The 17,033-nt window shown below is 52.0% G+C and overlaps 1 protein-coding gene and 1 long non-coding RNA gene across 2 annotated transcripts in view; one reads left to right on the top strand and one right to left on the bottom strand.

The window, feature by feature from the left end:
* The window catches only part of LOC130707257 (uncharacterized), a 34,329-nt gene extending 23,598 nt beyond the window's left edge, over positions 1 to 10,731 (top strand). Inside the window, exons 2-3 of the long non-coding RNA XR_009007162.1 lie at positions 7,971 to 8,176; positions 10,310 to 10,731. This is a non-coding gene — a long non-coding RNA (uncharacterized LOC130707257). The remainder of the gene's footprint in view (positions 1 to 7,970; positions 8,177 to 10,309) is intronic.
* SLC4A9 (solute carrier family 4 member 9) lies at positions 3,010 to 15,952 on the bottom strand. Its single transcript, XM_007194086.2, is given in 27 exon segments — positions 3,010 to 3,063; positions 3,413 to 3,568; positions 4,529 to 4,702; positions 4,962 to 5,030; position 6,627; positions 7,203 to 7,274; positions 7,992 to 8,170; positions 8,318 to 8,479; positions 9,690 to 9,803; positions 9,933 to 10,120; position 10,296; positions 10,334 to 10,392; positions 11,656 to 11,912; positions 12,082 to 12,215; positions 12,389 to 12,554; positions 12,717 to 12,833; positions 13,199 to 13,353; positions 13,711 to 13,758; positions 13,760 to 13,799; positions 14,055 to 14,080; positions 14,082 to 14,211; positions 14,361 to 14,421; positions 14,857 to 14,904; positions 14,907 to 14,954; positions 15,240 to 15,344; positions 15,347 to 15,399; positions 15,753 to 15,952. Coding segments are annotated over 27 exon segments (2,817 nt in total).
* Positions 15,953 to 17,033: the final 1,081 nt, after the last annotated feature.

Below are 17,033 nucleotides of genomic sequence, written 5' to 3'. Positions count from 1 at the left end.
TCAAAACATTTATTGAGCAAATGCTTTTTTGCCAGGGGCTGAAACAGCCATAATATTATAGAAAGAGGAGGCTCAAGTCTATAAAACAATTTTTTTTTTTAAATTTTTGGCCACACTGCGTGGCATGCAGGATCTTAGTTCCCCGACCAGGGATCGAACCCGTGTCCCCTTCAGTGGAAGCACGGAGTCTTAATCACTGGACCACCATGGAAGTCCCTATAAAACATTTAAGGGAGGAACTTCTCAAATTATTTGCCTATTAGTCACCACCTGTAAATTCTCTCCAGACAACATGAAGCCAAAATTACCAAAAAATGCTGCTAAAACCCACCCTGGACCAACTGAAATAAGATAAAGATAACATTTTCAGTAATTGAAAGGCTGTGTGCTTTGGAATCACAGTTTATTGTTTATGGGACGTTTTAGATCTTCATGTTTTGGGGAAAAAACTTTAGGCTGTTAAATAATTCAATAAAAACCTTCATTTTGGGAATTCCATGGCAGTGCAGTGGTTAGGACTTGGCTCTTCCACTGCTGGGAGCCCGGTTTCAATCCCTGGTCAGGGAACTAAGATCCTGCAAGCCAAGCGGCCAAAAAAGAAAAAAAACAAAAACAAAAACAAAACTTCATTTTACCTTTGTTAATTATAACTTAAACTTAACCTTGATTTTCTCCATTCTAAAAATATATAGTCTATAATTTTTTTAAAAAATCTTATAACCATTAACAAATTTGAATGAACTTAACTTTCCTCAAAGCAAGCACCAGGTCCAGATGGCTTCAGCAGTGAATTCTTTGAGTCAACAGTAAAATGGATAATTGAATTGTGGTATTGTCATACAGTGGAGTGCTAAACAGAAATGAAAATAAGCAAACTACAGCTGCAGAGGTCCATATGAATAATTCTCAAAACAATGCTGAGTGAAAGAAGCAGAGAACTCATATACTGTGATTCCACTTATATAACATTCAAAAATAGGCCAAATAATAAATACATAAGTATACATAAATAGATGTTAAAACCATAAAGAAAAGCAAGAAAATAAGTACCATAAAATTCAGATGTGTTTATGGGGAGTTAGGGGTGCAGTATGAGAGGAACATACAGAAGGATTTCTGAGGCACTAGGATATCTCTTAACCTGAGTGTTGGATACACAGGTGTTCTTTTTATTGTTACTCTTTAATTTCATTCCTAGGCATATACTCTGGAGAAATTCTTGCACTTGCAGAAGACATTTTATATACTCTTTTGTATATATGATATCTTTTTCAATTTATAAAGTTATTTATTCTATGCAAGAGGAATGTTGGATATGTATGTAGTACCGACATGGGGAAAACATCCAACATATATTAAGTATCAAGCATGTTATAGAACTCAATAAATCTGAACAATATACACTAAAATGAAACACTGGTTATCTCTGGGATGATTTCCATTTCAAAATTATACATTTCTGGAGTGTTCCAATATTTTGCAATAATCTCATTCACTTTTGTGGTCAAAAAACTAAAGTTTATTTTTATATGTGTAAAAAAACTGTTTAAAATAGAGAAATACTTTTCTGGAAAGAGGGACTTTTTTTCCCTTTTGCAAACTGAAAAGAGTTCCCTGACAACCCCCTGACTGTACAAAAGAGAATTTGTGAGGACAGATGTTTCAAAATGGGAAGGGCTTCTAGACTTAGGTTCCTTCAATGGGGTAAAGAGTGAATGGGGTCTGGTCAGTCCCTCTGGCTTACCAGACTTTCCCAACCACAAAGCAAACCTGCTTGTCCCCTGCCATTCTCCACTCCCGGCTCAGGAGGGTGAAAGAGGTCTTGGCCAGCTGCCTTCCCGTCCTGCCCCAACGTTCCAGGTTCCCAGCCGACTGAGCATCTGGCAGTTAGCCAAAGGCCAACAATGTCCTGACTTCCTGAGTAAATACCTGTGAACAGAGAGAAGACATAGTGGGGTCAGAGCAAGGACTACACAACAAGGCAAAGAACAGAGCCAAGCAGTGATAGGGGATAAGGAGAGCTCAGGAGATCTTGTTCTGCGCCATCCCGTGATTTGCCCTGTCTCCCTCCAGCCCCCAGAATTTTCCATTGCAACTGGTGGGGACTCAGGCTCTTGGGCCTGGAGAGCCATGGCGAGGCGGAGCCCCAGAGAGTTCATTTTATCAAGGGGGAAAAATTCCAGGCTTTTGCATGTACTGTACCCTTTGTCTAGAACGTTTTCCCTCCATCTTATCCTGGCTAGCTTCTGTTCATTCTTCAGATTTCAAATTATGGACCACTTCCTCTTGGAAGCCCTACCCAACTCCCACCACTGTAGCTTCACCACCCTCCAAGAAGAGATCGGAGGCCTCTCTGCTGCCACAGCCTCTCCCTCCCTTAGCCAGCACTATCCCACTCTAACAGTTGTCTTTCCCACTGGAATTTTAACTTCCTGAGGTCCGGGACCATGACTGTCTTACCACTGTGTAGCTCTAGTACCTGGATACTCCAAAAGTACTCAGAAAATGTTTTGATAAATGGATGAATAAAATGAAGGAAAGGCAGAGAGGGCAAGTGACAAAGAATCCTTCCACTTGTCTGGAGTGTGGTTCTAAGCAGCCTATGGGAGGAGCCTCCAAGGCAAGGAAAGCTGCAGGAGGCTTTATGCTCCCTTCCTCTCCTCCCTGCTCCTTCCCATTCTTTTATCATTGTGCCCTTCCCTCCTCCACCCCCTATCCCTTCCAGTTTGGTGTGAGCTTGAGCTCCCTCTACTGGCCAGACTTCAGTGCCACAGGGAGCCAAGCCCAGGAACCCTCGCTTGTTTCCTTCTTTCCTCTGGAGAGACTCTGCTACCCCCTCCCCCACTAGGGGGTTCAGGAGGGACTGGAGCATGTAGAGAAAACAGGGCTGTTCAGCACACTGGAGCTTTCCAAGGTCTGAGCCCGCACCTCCCCATCCTCAACACCTGGAGCATTTTCCTCACACCCTTACCTCACGCTCAGTTTCCTGGAGCCCCAACTCCATACCAGCTAATTCACAGAGATGTTGATTTCCGGAGCCTATGGCTGATACATCAGCTCTGACTATGGAACAGAGATCCGAAGATGAGTTGGGAACAGAAAGACAAAAGACTGAAACAGACAGCAGAGAGAAAGGAATCCAGAGAGTGAAAGGATATAAACCCACATTAAGACAAAGACAAAGATCAGGACTTTGTCCCCAGGCCTTTCCACCCACCCTGGGCTCATATGAAGAAAAAATTTCCCTCGCTCCTTCAGTGTGCCTATGTTAATACAGAACAAAGAGGAATGATTGTGTTGATCAGATCTTCAGACTTAACAGAGATACTACACTTTAGGGGCAACTCCTGGAGAAGACCTCTCTCCCCAACCCCTGCCCTGTTCTCCTGAGAGGGCCCATCCTGGAGCTCACATCTTCATTGTCACTTCCACTGAATGAGTACTCTGGCTCCAGCCCCTTCTCAGTGATGCTTCTCTCCTTCTCTGGCATCGGCTCATCCAGCCAGAGGAGTTCCTGCGGTGAGAAGACCCACTCCAATGCCTTTCGGACCCCCACCAGGTCTAGCAACTGCAGGGATAGAAACAAAGCCAAGGGCTGCCAGCAATAGCAGCAGGAACATTAACAACAGTAACATTTATTGAGCACTTCCTATGTGCAAGGCATTGTGTGTAGTTTCACTGAATGCTAACACATTCATATGAGGTAGACATAATTATTCCCACTGTACAGAGAAAGAAACTGAGGCCCTGAGAGTTTAGTAACTTCTCAGAGGTCACAGAGCTGGGATGTAGTAACCAGATTGGTTCCAGTGCAAAGCCCATGGCTCTTAACTTCCTCAGTAAGAACAAAGCCAGAAGCCACTTACATTATCAGCTTACTGAGTAACGAAAGTGCCAGCCTTGCCTCTCCCAGGTCTTCAGTTTTCTTCTGGGTTTTTTTTTTTTTTTTTTTAAATTTTATAGCTACTTTATTTATTTCTTTATTTTTGGCTCTGTTGGGTCTTCGGTTCGTGCGAGGGCCTTCTCTAGTTACGGCAAGTGGGGGCCACTCTTCATCGCGGTGCAGGGACCGCTCTTCATCGCGGTGCGTGGGCCTCTCACTATCGCGGCCCCTCCCGCTGCGGGGCACAGGCTCCAGACGCGCAGGCTCAGCAGCCGTGGCTCACGGGCCCAGCCGCTCCGCGGCACGCGGGATCCTCCCAGACCAGGGCTCGAACCCGTGTCCCCTGCATCAGCAGGCAGACTCTCAACCACTGCGCCACCAGGGAAGCCCTCTTCTGGGTTTTATATCCCTACCTGTGGCTGATCAACCCAAAGAGATTGGGAAAGGAATTGAACCAGGTATCCCAGGTCTAGCCCATCTGTAGTCATCCCTTGGCCATCTTTCTTTGTCCTAGGATTCCCAACCAGGCAGAGCCAAGGCAAGTGACAGAGGGTAGATTCTCCCTCTCATTCAGGCCTTGGCCACCCTCCCAGGCTGAGTCTCCTGGGAGCCATCAGGACACCACCCAACTCTGCCCTGAGTCACCATGAGGGGGAAGATGATGGCTGCAGGGGTAGACTTGACTATCCAAAGCAGACCCAGGCAGGCAAGCTGGATGGCTGTGAAGAAGTGGACCCTCCTCAGAGGCACATGCCCCAAGAGCAGAAGGTCCGGCTGGTGCTTTGCTGGCATCAATAATAGCTGCACCCTCTTCGTGAACTGGGGGAACAAGAGGAGGAGGAAAGCAGGGTACTCAGGTAGCCTGGAGGGTGTCACTGTTAGCTATCCAAGCCCAGCGCTGGGAACGGTCAGAAGGCTCCCTTGGTCCCCTCCCCAACCACAGCGTGGCAGCAGAGTCCCTGTGGCCAGGAGAGGCAGGAAAAGAGGAGAGGAGGGGAATTGGCAAATGCAGGCAGGAAGTACCAGCGGGAAAGCAAAGGAGAAGAGTGGGGTTACTTGGTGATTTTAATGGACTCACCTGGATGCTGCTAATTGCTGTCACCCCCATGTATAGGAAGATGCCATAGAGCAGAGGCATTGGAATGAACTGGTAGAGAGAAGTGGAGAGCTGGCAAAGTAGTTCACCTCTGCCAGCTGCCCAGATACCCACCCCCCCAGGCTCCACCCCCAGCCTCCAGCCTCCAGCATGTAAGCATACTCACTTTGTATTGCCTGATTTCATTGAATCTTCACGTCAATCAGATGCAGTAAATTCTATAATTTTCTCCATTTTACAGATGGAGAAATTGGATTTCAGAGAGGCTAAGTAACTTGCCCATTACCTCTCTTACCACTCTTCTCTCTCACATTCCTCTCTGCTCTCTCTGTTCCTGCTATACTGGCCCCCTTTCCTTTCCTCACTATAGCCAAGTTTACTTCTACCTCTTGCAAGGCCTTTTGCTTTGCTATTCCCTCCACTTATGTTTCTCTTTTTTTCCACCCGACCAGGGATTAAACCTGGACTGCCAGAGAATTCCCTATTCCCTCCACCTAAAATGCTCTTCCCTAACATCCCTCTCACTACTCATGCTTCTCACTACTCATGTCATAACACCCCAGAAAGGCCTTCCTTGACCAGCCAATCTAAAGTAGACCCCTGGGGACTTCCCTGGTGGTTGAGTGGTTAAGAATCCGCCTGCCAATGCAGGGGACATGGGTTCGAGCCCTGGTCCGGGAAGATCCCACATGCCACAGAGCAACTAAGCCTGTGCACCACAACTACTGAGCCTGCGCTCTAGAGCCCGCGAGCCACAACTACGGAGCCCATGTGCCACAACTACTGAAGCCCGCGTGCCTAGAGCCCGTGCTCCACAACAAGTGAAGCCACTGCAATGAGAAGCCCGCATACCACAATGAAGAGTAGCCTCTGCTTGCCGCATCTAGAGAAAACCTGCACGCAGCAATGAAGACCCAATGCAGCCAAAAATAAATAAATAAATTTATAAATAAATAAATAAATAAATAAAGTAGACCCCTGGTGCTCTTAATCACCTTGCCCTCTTTTATTTTTCGTAGAAGTTATCACTATCTGAAATTATCCTAGTTTATTGTTTTAATTGTTTTTATCTGTCTCCTCTCACCAGAATGCAAGATGTGGATGATCTGTTTTGATCACCACTATATCCCCAGTCTCTGCAAGAGTGCTTGGCACATGGTTTATGCTCGGTAAAAATCTGCTGAATGAGAGTCACCTAGTTAGTCAGCGGCTGATCCGGTCCATCTGACTCTTTCAACTACTCTACTCTCACCCAGCCTCCATGACCTTTCCCTCCGCTAACTTCTTGTCGTCCTGCCTGTGAATTTGTGTACCATTCTCCACATCCTCCTTGACTGCTTTGCTGTCTTGGCTTGTTGAACCTTTCTGCTGTTACTTGTTGCTTAATTTTTATTCATGTGTATGTGTTGCTGACAGGGGCTTGGTTCCATATTCTTCTTCAATATTACTCCCCTCCCCACCCCCTTCTCCCAGGTGCCTCACAGAGCCTTGCACACAGGTGTTTATAAACATCTGGTGAGGGAGAAGTGAAGGGGTTTTGCCTCAAAGTTTTTCTGGGTTGTGATGATCACACTCTTAGTCTAAGGCTCATTGAGAGTCTGGAGCAAGGGTAGTACTTGGGCCCTGGGGATGGTGGCATGTCTGCACCCTGCTCCACTGGGTAGAAAGCCTACTGGGTCAGAGTCTGGGTTCTCAGATAGGTCTGAGAAACTAGGTCTCTTGGTGGTCTCTTTTTTTTTAAACTTTTTATTTATTTTATTGCTGTGTTGGGTCTTCGTTTCTGTGCGAGGGCTTTCTCTAGTTGTGGCAAGCGGGGGCCACTCACTATCGCGACCTCTCTTGTTGCGGAGCACAGGCTCCAGACACGCAGGCTCAGTAGTTGTGGCTCACGGGCCCAGCTGCTCCGCGGCATGCGGAATCTTCCCAGACCAGGGCTCGAACCCGTGTCCCCTGCATTGGCAGGCAGATTCTCAACCACTGCGCCACCAGGGAAGCCCTCTTGGTGGTCTCTTGTAAGCTCCTTAACCTCTTTAATCTTCAGGTTCCTCATTTTTAAAGTGCATATGCCTCTCAGTGGTAATGTGAGGATTAAATGAGACTATGTATGGAGAAAACTTAACACAGTGCCCAGCATGCGGTAAATGTTCAGCCAATGTCAGTTCTTCCTACATTTATTATTATTACTGCCCTGCCCCTGATGCTGGCTTGTCTGACTAAGGTAACTTGAGTACAGGTGCCAGGAAGATGGAGATTCCTGTGAGGATGAACACCGCCAGGCCCGTCGGCCTCTGCTCTCTGTGGGGAAAGGAGGAGTTAGCTAGGGTCTGGGAGAGCCCCTGGGGTGCCCAGGCTGGGCACGCTGGCCAAACATCACAATAGACCCTGGCAGGAGGGAAGCGGAGGGATCCCCCGAGAGCTACCTGGCAGGGAGGGGACCTTAGCTTGGTGTGAAAAATTGGCAGAGAGGAAGGGACAGGTCACTTCAATACGGGGGTCCCAGTCCTCTTCAGCAGCTCAAGCTCAGAGCTGCTCTTTGTTTTTATCTTTTATTTTGATGGGAAATTAGCAATTTTTATACTACCATAAAAACTTCTACTTCATAATTTGCAAAGTTGATTTCACATACCTTCGACAGTTAGACTGTGTTTCCAACAAAATTGTTTTTGTGATGGTTACTTTGTAATATCAATGAGGTGCTTCTACACTGAGTGGGGATGATTACGTAGCACCTCATCCTTGCTCAGCCCCGGCTGCCTCCACACTCATATCCATGACGCTCCTCTGGAGGCCCCTCCCAGTCTCAGGGCTGAAGGAGGAGAGGGGAAGACCTGACTCACCCACCTCAGAGCCCAGAACCCACCCATTCGCCCCACAGCAGTGCTCATGGGGCAGTGAGAGAGCCCTCTGGAGTCGCCAGCTTACAATTTAAGCTGCCCGAATAACTCTGCCCTGTACCCAATACCCCACCTTGCTGCCCACGTCTCATTCCAGCCTCCTGAATACTGGCCTCACCTGATGCCCAGGAAGCTGGGAGCCTCCCCTGGGGCACAGGCTCTGCTCGCTCTCCGAAGACTGTCCATGTGGGCCAGGGAGATGACAGTGGCTGAGACACACCAGGGCAGCCCAAGAGCTGATGTGAGCCGCATCAGCACGGCCACACGGAGGAGGTCCAGGTGGAAGCCAGCTCCCTTCTGCAGGTAGCGGTGGGGCAATGAGGACAAAGCTAGCCCAGATCTGAGCCATCTGTCCTCTGGGGTGGGAGAAGGGGAGCCTGGACCCCACCCTGGAGCTCCTGTCCCTTGGGCTAGGGACCTAGAGTCTTACCCAGCAGGCCTTACCCGCAGTCTATATTCGGTGCAGTTGGGGATGACCCCTGTGATCTGCTGGTCCATGAAGATGAGGATAGACAATAGCAGGGCAGGCAGGGCGGCTGCCACACTCAGCCACCAGGGGTTGGCTCCAAAAGGTGACACCAGCCAGCCACGTCCAGGGAGTGTGGGCTAGGGAAGGGCAGTCCGTGGACAGGTTGGAGAGGGTATCTCAAGAGCACCTCACCTGCACACTCCAGCCTTGGCACTCTTCCACAACGCCCCCCCTCATCCCCCCCCCCGCATGCTCTAAGACACTGAATGCTAGGTGGGAGCAGTCTGTATGTGCACAGCTGGTTCAAAGCATCCCAGTGCAAGGATGGCAGAGGGCAGAAGGAGGGGGACCAGCCTGGGGGTTGGGCTGGAGCTAGGGGCTCTGGACTTTGGTTCTCAGGGTCCTTCCCTCCCTGCAAGAGGAGGAGGTGGTGGATGAGGCCCGCCCACACTTCCTGATGTACAGAGAGCTTCTCCCTAGGCACCCCGCACCCCCATCCACCGCTGGGCAACTCAGGTTCAGACCTGCCTTGATCTGGGGCAGGGGCAGGGCTGGGTGTGTCTGCGTCTGCTCTGATTACAAGCGTCTGTGGGGGGCAGGGCTCCAGTTGCTGCCTTGGGTTCTGAGCCCCTGAGGCTGCCTCAGTTGGAGCCCCCGTGCTCTCCTGCCCTGAGGGAAGCTGGAGGGGAGGTCTCCAAACGCACAGGCAAAGTTTAGGTGCTAAGTCAGTGCTGAGCCTTGTCCTGTGCACTGTCATGCCCTGGGCAGGGAGCTCCAGCTTTACTGGATCAGAGCAGGCAATCGTGGGTGCCAAGAAGAGTTTGGGGAGTAGTGTAGTGGGTAGGGCCATGCCAAGAGTAGGGAGAACATATAACAACAATAGCTAGCATTTATTGAGGTCTTGGTATGTGCCAGTCCCAGAAATGTGATAGTGCTTTGCACTATGATCTTCTGTGAACCTCAAAACAACCTGTGAGGTAGAAACTATGGTAATTTATTATTTCCATTTTATAGATGAAGAAACTGAGGCTCAGAATGTGGGTTAACTTCCCTAAGTCACACAGCTAGGAAGTGACAGAAGTGGAACTCAGACCTAGGGCTGGCTGACCAGAACCCATTCTTTTAACCCCTTACCTATAATAGTAGCTACCTATTCTGTGCTTGCTATGTGTCTGGCACACGATGTGTCCTCACAACAACTCTGTGAGACCATTATTATACTATTTCTATTTTATGAGTGAGAAAACAGAAGACTAGAGAAGAAGTATGGGATCTATTCATCTTCCTCCTCTAGGGTCCTTTCTGTTGGCCCTGCTTTGCCCTCTGCCCTCCACTCCCAGCTCGCACCTTGAACTCTCTGGGCACCGTGAGCTTCAGCGTGGCTAGGCCCAGGAAGGCATCGAGGCCACAGCCCAGCAGGACGGCCAGGACTGAGAAGAAGTCACCCAGCATCTTGCACACCTGGCCACCCAGCAGACACTCAGTCAGGTTCAGGCCACCATCCCCTTCCTTCTGCCCCCTTTCCCATTTGCAGACAGGGCCCGAGGCCAAGAGCCAGTTCTCTCCCACAGAAAGAGAGGTGACACTCACCATGGAGGGGAAGAAGCGGCTGGTCTTTACGTGCTTGAGGGCCATGGCAAAGAGGAAGGAAGTAATGAAGAGGAGAATGGAGAAGAAGGCAATGTCTGGGACTGTATGACAGCCAGGCCCATGAGGATGGCCTCCTTGCCGGGTACACTCAGGTGGGGGCAGCAAGGATGCATTGACTAGGCCTAGGTCTTGTGTGGAGAGGTGGTCCAGGATGGGGTTATGGGCAGTGAAATAAATGTCCACTGATGTCCACTGAGACTGAGTACACAAGATAGGAGATCTGCAACCATAGCAAATGGCTGGGCCTCAGTGACCTATGAGGGGTGGGAAGAGCCTGGAACTACTGACTTCTTTGGTCTCCACCCTTTCTTTCCCAGGCCCTCCCAGGAACAGGCCCTCACCACGCTGAAGATGCCATCTCTGTCTTTTGGCTTTGTGCTTGTCCACTGAGACTCATTTCCTGGAAGGAGAGAAGAATTCAGGTGGGAACTTCCCTGGTGGCACAATGGTTAAGAATCTGCCTGCCAGTGCAGGGGACCCGGGTTTGATCCCTGGTCCGGGAAGATCCCACATGCTGCGGAGCAACTAAGCCCATGTGCCACAACTACTGAAACTGCGCTCTACAGCCCACGAGCCACAAATACTGAGCCCGTGAGCCACAACTACTGATGCCCGCTTGCCTAGAGCCCATGCTCCACAACAAGAGAAGCCACGGCAATGAGAAGCCCGCGCACCGCAACAAAGAGTAGACCCCGCTCACCACACCTAGAGAAAGCCCGCGCACAGCAATGAAGACCCAACGCAGCCAAAAATAAATAAATAAAAAATAAATAAAATAAATAAATTTATTTAAAAAAATTAAAAAAGAATTCAGGTGATTTTTCCTCCCCTGGGAACCTTCTCCAGCCCAAATCAGGAGCCTAATTTCACAGGTCCAGCTGAACCAGAGAGTTCTTAGTTCTGACTCATCTGTCTGCTGACTCCGATCACTATCAAGTCTGTCCTCAGGACATTGCCTCATGCCCTTGTCCCTTCAAATTCCCTACCTATCTGTAACCCAGGTGCCTGGCACAGGACTGGCCAAAGCAGACGCCCAACAAATGGATGAGCACACAAATCTGTGTGTTTCCACCAGTGCCAGAATTAGTCTTGTTCATGCCTAGTGCAGAGTCTGGAACTCTTGAGAGGACACCTCTTCCTCAGTCCTGGTCCATGTGGAGGGAAATGTGCAAGTGTAATACTCCAAGCTCCTCTCCACCCAGTCAGTAACTCGGCCCAGGAGAAGAGCAGTGATTTATTTGATTGCTGAGTTTGGGAGAAGAAGCTGGGCATGCCTGGCCCTGCCCCTTCCTCTCCCTCTCTAGGGAGTAAGCTGCCTGCACCCTGCGTGCATTTAGCTCTGCTCCTCTAGGGTGAGACAGTCCCTCTCCGGTGCAGCCACGACTGGGTGGGTAAGTCGATCCAATTTTGGTTTCATCATTAGGAAGCCCATATACCCATAAATACAACCATGTTCTTCTCTCAGCACTGGCAGAAATAAAGATATTGGGCCTGCTCTGTTGACTTATTTTTCATCTGACTCAGAACCAGAATAGCGAAGAGTGCTGCTGGTTACTGGGTAAGTACTCAGCATTTTGCTGAACTTAACTAAGGGGGACAGTACGGGGACAACCCTTCCTGCATCCTCCCTTATTTTGCCAAGCTCCCTATTTCCTTCGCCCACCTCCTGGGTCTGAGTACTGGCAGCCACAGGCGGGAGAGCCAGGTCTCTGGATGGGATAGGCATGGGTCAATGTCAGCATTTTGCCCACGGCATCATAAATGAAGATGAGGCTGATAAGAGCACAGAAGCCTTCCTCGGTGAAGTGGGTAAAGTAGAGCACTAGCACGCTGGCCTCCATGGCCACCAGCACCAGGCAGAAGGTGGCCACCCAGATGCCCACCCACAGGCAGAAGGGGAGGTAGTCCAGGCTGTGATCTCTGGGGGATGAGAGACAGGCAGGGCTTGGAAGTGCCCATTCTGCTCCCAACCTAATCCGGGTCAGGTGCCCCTGGAGCCAGTTTCCACCCTCCCCTATTGACCCAGCTGAGACCAGGCTGAGGGTGTGCTAGTCAGGTGAGGTCAGGTGAGGTGGGGGAGTTCTCTTACCTGCTGAAGGAGAAGAGCAGGTGTTCAAAGACTAGCACTGGCCCGGTGCTGCTGAGGATGGTGAGGGGCTGGCCAGCCATCAGGAAGAAGGCAGCTCCAGCCACTGCCGTGCCCAGGAAGCTTTCCAGCACCCCCTAGAAGCCAACAGTGGGCCCTGTCAGCACAGGACCCTGGATTCCTCAGCCCAGGAACCAAGCTTCCGAGGAGCCTCCTCAGCCCAGCCATAGACCCAGAGGAGGGGGAAGGGCATGGCTGGTGGAATACCAAAGCTACGCCTACTCCCCACACGCCCACCCCCGCCCCCCACTTGAGCACTGTCGGTGGCTTCTCCCAGCAGACCTCCGAAAGTGATGGCGTTAGTGACGGTGGCCAGGTAAACGCAGAGCACGGCCGAGAAGCACTGGGGGCGCAGGGCGTCCAAGAAGTCGCTGGGGTACCACGAGGCCTTCCGGCGCACGTCCTGGACAAGGAGCCTCCCGCCCGTGGGTCATCAGTGATCCAGGTTCCCGCATCCCACGTCCCTGGGGCCAGGTGAGCCTCCCCCGCCCCCCACAGTGAGCGCACACCTCGGGGCCTGTGTGACTCCTCCCGCCGCCCAGGACAGCTACCCTCGCTCCCACCCCAGCTCGCCTCACCTGACAGTCCGCCGCAACTCCGGGCTGGCCGCGTGCGGCCCGCGGCCGTGCCTGTCCTCAGCCGGGGTCCTTCGCCGGGCAGAGGGGCCCTTGGGCTCCCACAGTTGCGAGGGGAGCCTGAGGACAAGGGGAACCCGAGTTGGCTGAGGATCCCCGGCCAGATCGCGACTCGGCGCCGGAGTTCGCGGCACCCTGCCCCCTGGCGGCGGCTCGTGTCTCTGCTGGCTGGGGGCGCGGCTCTGACCGCGGAGACCTGGGCCTCGCTTCGACAAGGTCCAGGTCACATTCTGACCTTCTAACAGGAGTGAAAGCCAGGCTCCGGCAGGGGAAGGTTCAAGGTCTCACAGCGACAGAGTGGTCCAGCAGAACTCAGGTCTGCCCCTTTCCTGTCCCCTCCCCTACCCCACTGCCCCTCCTCAACAGTGGAACTGGACCCAAGGCCTTTGGGGAAGGATCTCTAGGGCATGATGACCCCCAGATACCTTTTGTGCTCAGAGGGCAGACATTTAGGCGGGGGAATCTGAGCTGTTGGGTCCCATCGACCTAGAGGGAGCACTGTCACCTCCTCTAGGAAAGCATCCAGGGCTGCCAGAAGGTCATGAAAGTTGGTGGCCCACCGAACTGACCACTGGAATTGCTGGGGATAGGGGCACAGAGGGGCACTAAATACAGATCTGCACCCTTACATGCATTTTCACAGTTTCAAAACTAGACACAAGTCACATAGGCAGACGAGTCATTCAAGCATTTATTCACGCATGCATGCATTCAGTGAGTATCTGTGGGTGCCTACTGTGTGCCGGCCCTGTGCTAGGTAAGGGGTGGAGGTGCGGTGGTAGCCAAGGGAACTTCAGTCCTCATGCTCCCAGACATGAAGCTACACTCTGCTTCACTGCTGTACTGATCGCACGTGGAGAGTCCATATACTCACTGACACAAGCGTGCACACACGTATACACACACACACAGACACACACGTGCCTGCCCAGCTCACCGGGTCACTGAGGAGGATGGCCACTGCCCGGCCCATCTCACGGTAGCCCCTTCCCTGTGTAGGGAGGGCCAAGGAGAAGGCCGAAAAACCTGAGGAAGGAACCAGGTCCCAGAGAGAGACAGAGGCTGCTATCTCACAGGGCAGCCCTGGCCTCTGACCTCACTACCAACCCCATATACATGCTCCTGTGCACACCTTCTTTGCAGCACTGACCGCCACCCCTCCCTGAGTACCAGTCCCCATCCCCACCCCCAGAGAACTGGACCCAAAGACCTCCTAATCCCCTCGCCGGTAAAGGCCTTCTCTGGGCTCCAGGATACCCGACCCCCACTCAGCAGCCTCACCTGCTGGGGAGGGGCACCTCAGTAAGGGGTCCCCAGCACCACTGGATCCCGCAGTCGCACAAAGACCCCCACTGGCTGTTCCAGGAAGCCCAGCTCTCCTGCCAGCACAGCCCCTGCTTCAGCCCCTGGTGGGAGCTTCTGTCTCAGAGGGTTCTGATGCTGGGTTGGGGTTCAAGGAGACACAGAGAATGAAAGGTTACTCAGGGAAGGGGATGTTGGCAGGATCTTGCCTGAGGAGGAGTCCAGTGGAGGGTGGACCTCTGTTAATCCCTAACTCCTCTCCCAGCCCTGCCCAAGGAAGTGCCACAACCCTGTTCCTTCAGGGGGGCTTCCTCCTCGTGAGAAGCCTCTCTTGGACGAGCAGATCCTACAAAACAGGATTATGCGATGATTAAGAGCACAGGCTTTTGGGGTGGATCCACCAGGGCTCCCTGACCAGCTTTGCCAAGTTGTGAAAACTGGAGCACAACTTCCCCCTCTGCTCCTCAGTTTTCTCATCACTAAAATGGGGATAATTGTGGTATTACCTCCCAGGGTGGTTGTGAAGATTAAATAAGATACTGTGCGTAGACCTCTGGCACAGTGCCTACCAAGAACATCCCTTCACAGAGCTCTGGCTGTTGTGATTCTAGCCCCTCCATTCTTCTCCCCTCACTACTACCCCTGCTTCTTCTCACTCATGAGTCCTGGGTTGAGGTCCGAGCTGAGGCTAGGCCACTCTTGGTCCAGGAAGGTGCAGGGGAGATCTGGGACCCTCCCACCCCAGGGTTTTTGGTCTTGGGCCCAGGGAGGGGCCTCTCACCTCAGCAGGGGCTGGTGCCTGTGGTCTGGATGAGGTGCGGGGGTCTCTCAGCTGCCCTCTCAGCTCTGGGCTCAGCGACTCCACTCTGGTCACCTGCTCTGGAGAACAGAGGTGGGGCTCCCACCCTTTCCTGTGAGCTCCCTGCCCCTGAACTCTCCCCTTTGCCCTCTGCTCAGGTCCCTTTCCCTTCTGAGAGTCTAGGGAACACAGGGGCCAGTGAACTTTCTCTTCACTCTGCATTTCTATCTCTCCCCTGTGACAGGGATGGGCAATCCCCCAGGGTGGGGCGGGGTGGGCTCTGGAAAATTCCAAAACTTTGTGGGGGAAATCTTAGAGAAATGGCCTGGATGCCCAGGCCCTCCCAGCAAAGGGTCCCAGCATACCCGCGAGCTCCAGGAGGCTCTGAGCTGGACAGTCCAGCAGGACGAGGCCCTTGGCCATCAGGCTGTGGAGCTTCTGGAGGCTAGGCAGTGCCACGGTGGGCACGGGGGGGTGCTCCACCTGCCTGCACCCACTTCCAACTTCTCCTCAAACAGCACCCACCTGTGGTGAAGAGGGGCAGACAATGTTCCTGAGGGCCTCTCTCCCAGGTTCAGGAGTGGGGACACAGGAGAGCTAGGGAAAGTGAGACGGTGGGGAAGTTGCGGGCCCAGTGGTACAGAGTATGCCCCTCCCGGGCAGTCAGCCCTCATCTTGGGTCTTGGGGAACTCAAAACCAGACTGCAGAGAAGGCTGAGCACCATAGAGGGTGAGGGTCTGAAATGGGGAACACAGGAAGGAACTCCTGATTGGGGGTGAGAATACCACCCCACACACAGGAAGAGCTGGGAGTCATGGAGGAGGCCCCAGTGGGGGAAGGGGAAGGGCCCCATAAAACTGGCCTGGGTCCCACTCACCTGCCTGTCTCTCTCCACTCCAGGGCCTGGGGCCAGCCCAGCAGCTCATTCAGCTGAATGAAAGGCAGAGGGTCCTTGGGTAACCCCTGTTCCCTGCTGTCTGTGTCTAAGGGGCCACCAGGGCCACTGTCTAGCTCTCCTGTGGGTACATTTTCACAAGCACTGGAGACTTCAAACTCCTCCTGGCCTGGCAGCTTCATCTCGGTGAGGCTTGCACAGACTCTCAGGGACTGGTGTGGTCCTAGGTTCTGAGGCCAGGGGCCTAGGTTCTGAGCCCCAGGGGCCCAGGGGCTGCAGTTATAATGCACCCCGCATGTAGCACAACACAAACAGCAAGGCCTACTGACTCCAGAGCCAACCAGTCACCTCCTCCCCTGCTTGTTTTCCCCATTCCCTGCTAGCCTGAGAGTGTGAGGCTAGCTTGACCTTTCCCAGGCTCTCCAGAAATGCCCAACCTGGGGCAAAAGGGTGGTGAGCATTTCCTGTGGGATCCAGTCTGACCCCACTGCATTTTGTGTAAATTAACAGGAATACATCGCTGGCTTGGGTCTTAGGACTGACCCCCAGATTATACTACCCACTACTCTGTATCAGATACAAACACCAAATACCGTGGACTGTTTTGAGTGTCACCAACACACCCTGAGGGCACCCATTTGGACAAACAGAGACCTAATAAATAACTGGGTCTATAGAAGTCAAGCAGGCTAATGGAGAAGGGAGATAGCAGGCAGAGGCCCTGCCCACTAAATGGGCTAATGATGGAAAGTGGAGGCAGTTCATGAAGAACAGATGCCTGAGTCTTAAATTCCTTTGTCCAACAACACCTGGAAACTTCCTAATTTAGCTGTGTGCCTGGGGTCCGCCTCTCTAACTCAGCCCCCCAGTGAGGATGGAGGAGCCAGCTAGGGTGTGTGTGTGGAGGAGTTCCTGGCACTAGATGAGCAAGGGAGAACGTGGTCTATTAGCAAGTCCTGTTGGCTCTACCTTCACAGTAGTTCCGGAATTCAACCACATCTCCCCACTTCAACATGGTCACCCTGTTCCAGGCTGCCATCATGTCTCACCCGAATTATTTCAATAGCTTTCTAACCTTTTACGGTGATCTCTCTGCTTCCACTCTTCCATTCTCCACACAGCAGCCATAGGGACCCTCATTTTATTATTTTTATTTTTTTAAATACATTTCCATTTCACTCAAAACATAGAGGTTCTTTTAAAAGGCAATCAAGCCATACAACTCTTCTGCTCAAAACCCACCCAATACATTCTCATTACTCT

The sequence above is a fragment of the Balaenoptera acutorostrata genome, chromosome 2, assembly GCF_949987535.1.
Source record: "Balaenoptera acutorostrata chromosome 2, mBalAcu1.1, whole genome shotgun sequence".
Lineage (NCBI taxonomy): Eukaryota > Metazoa > Chordata > Mammalia > Artiodactyla > Balaenopteridae > Balaenoptera > Balaenoptera acutorostrata.
The sequence above is the reverse complement of the archived record's forward strand: the minus strand, read 5'-3'. Positions and strand labels throughout refer to the sequence as shown.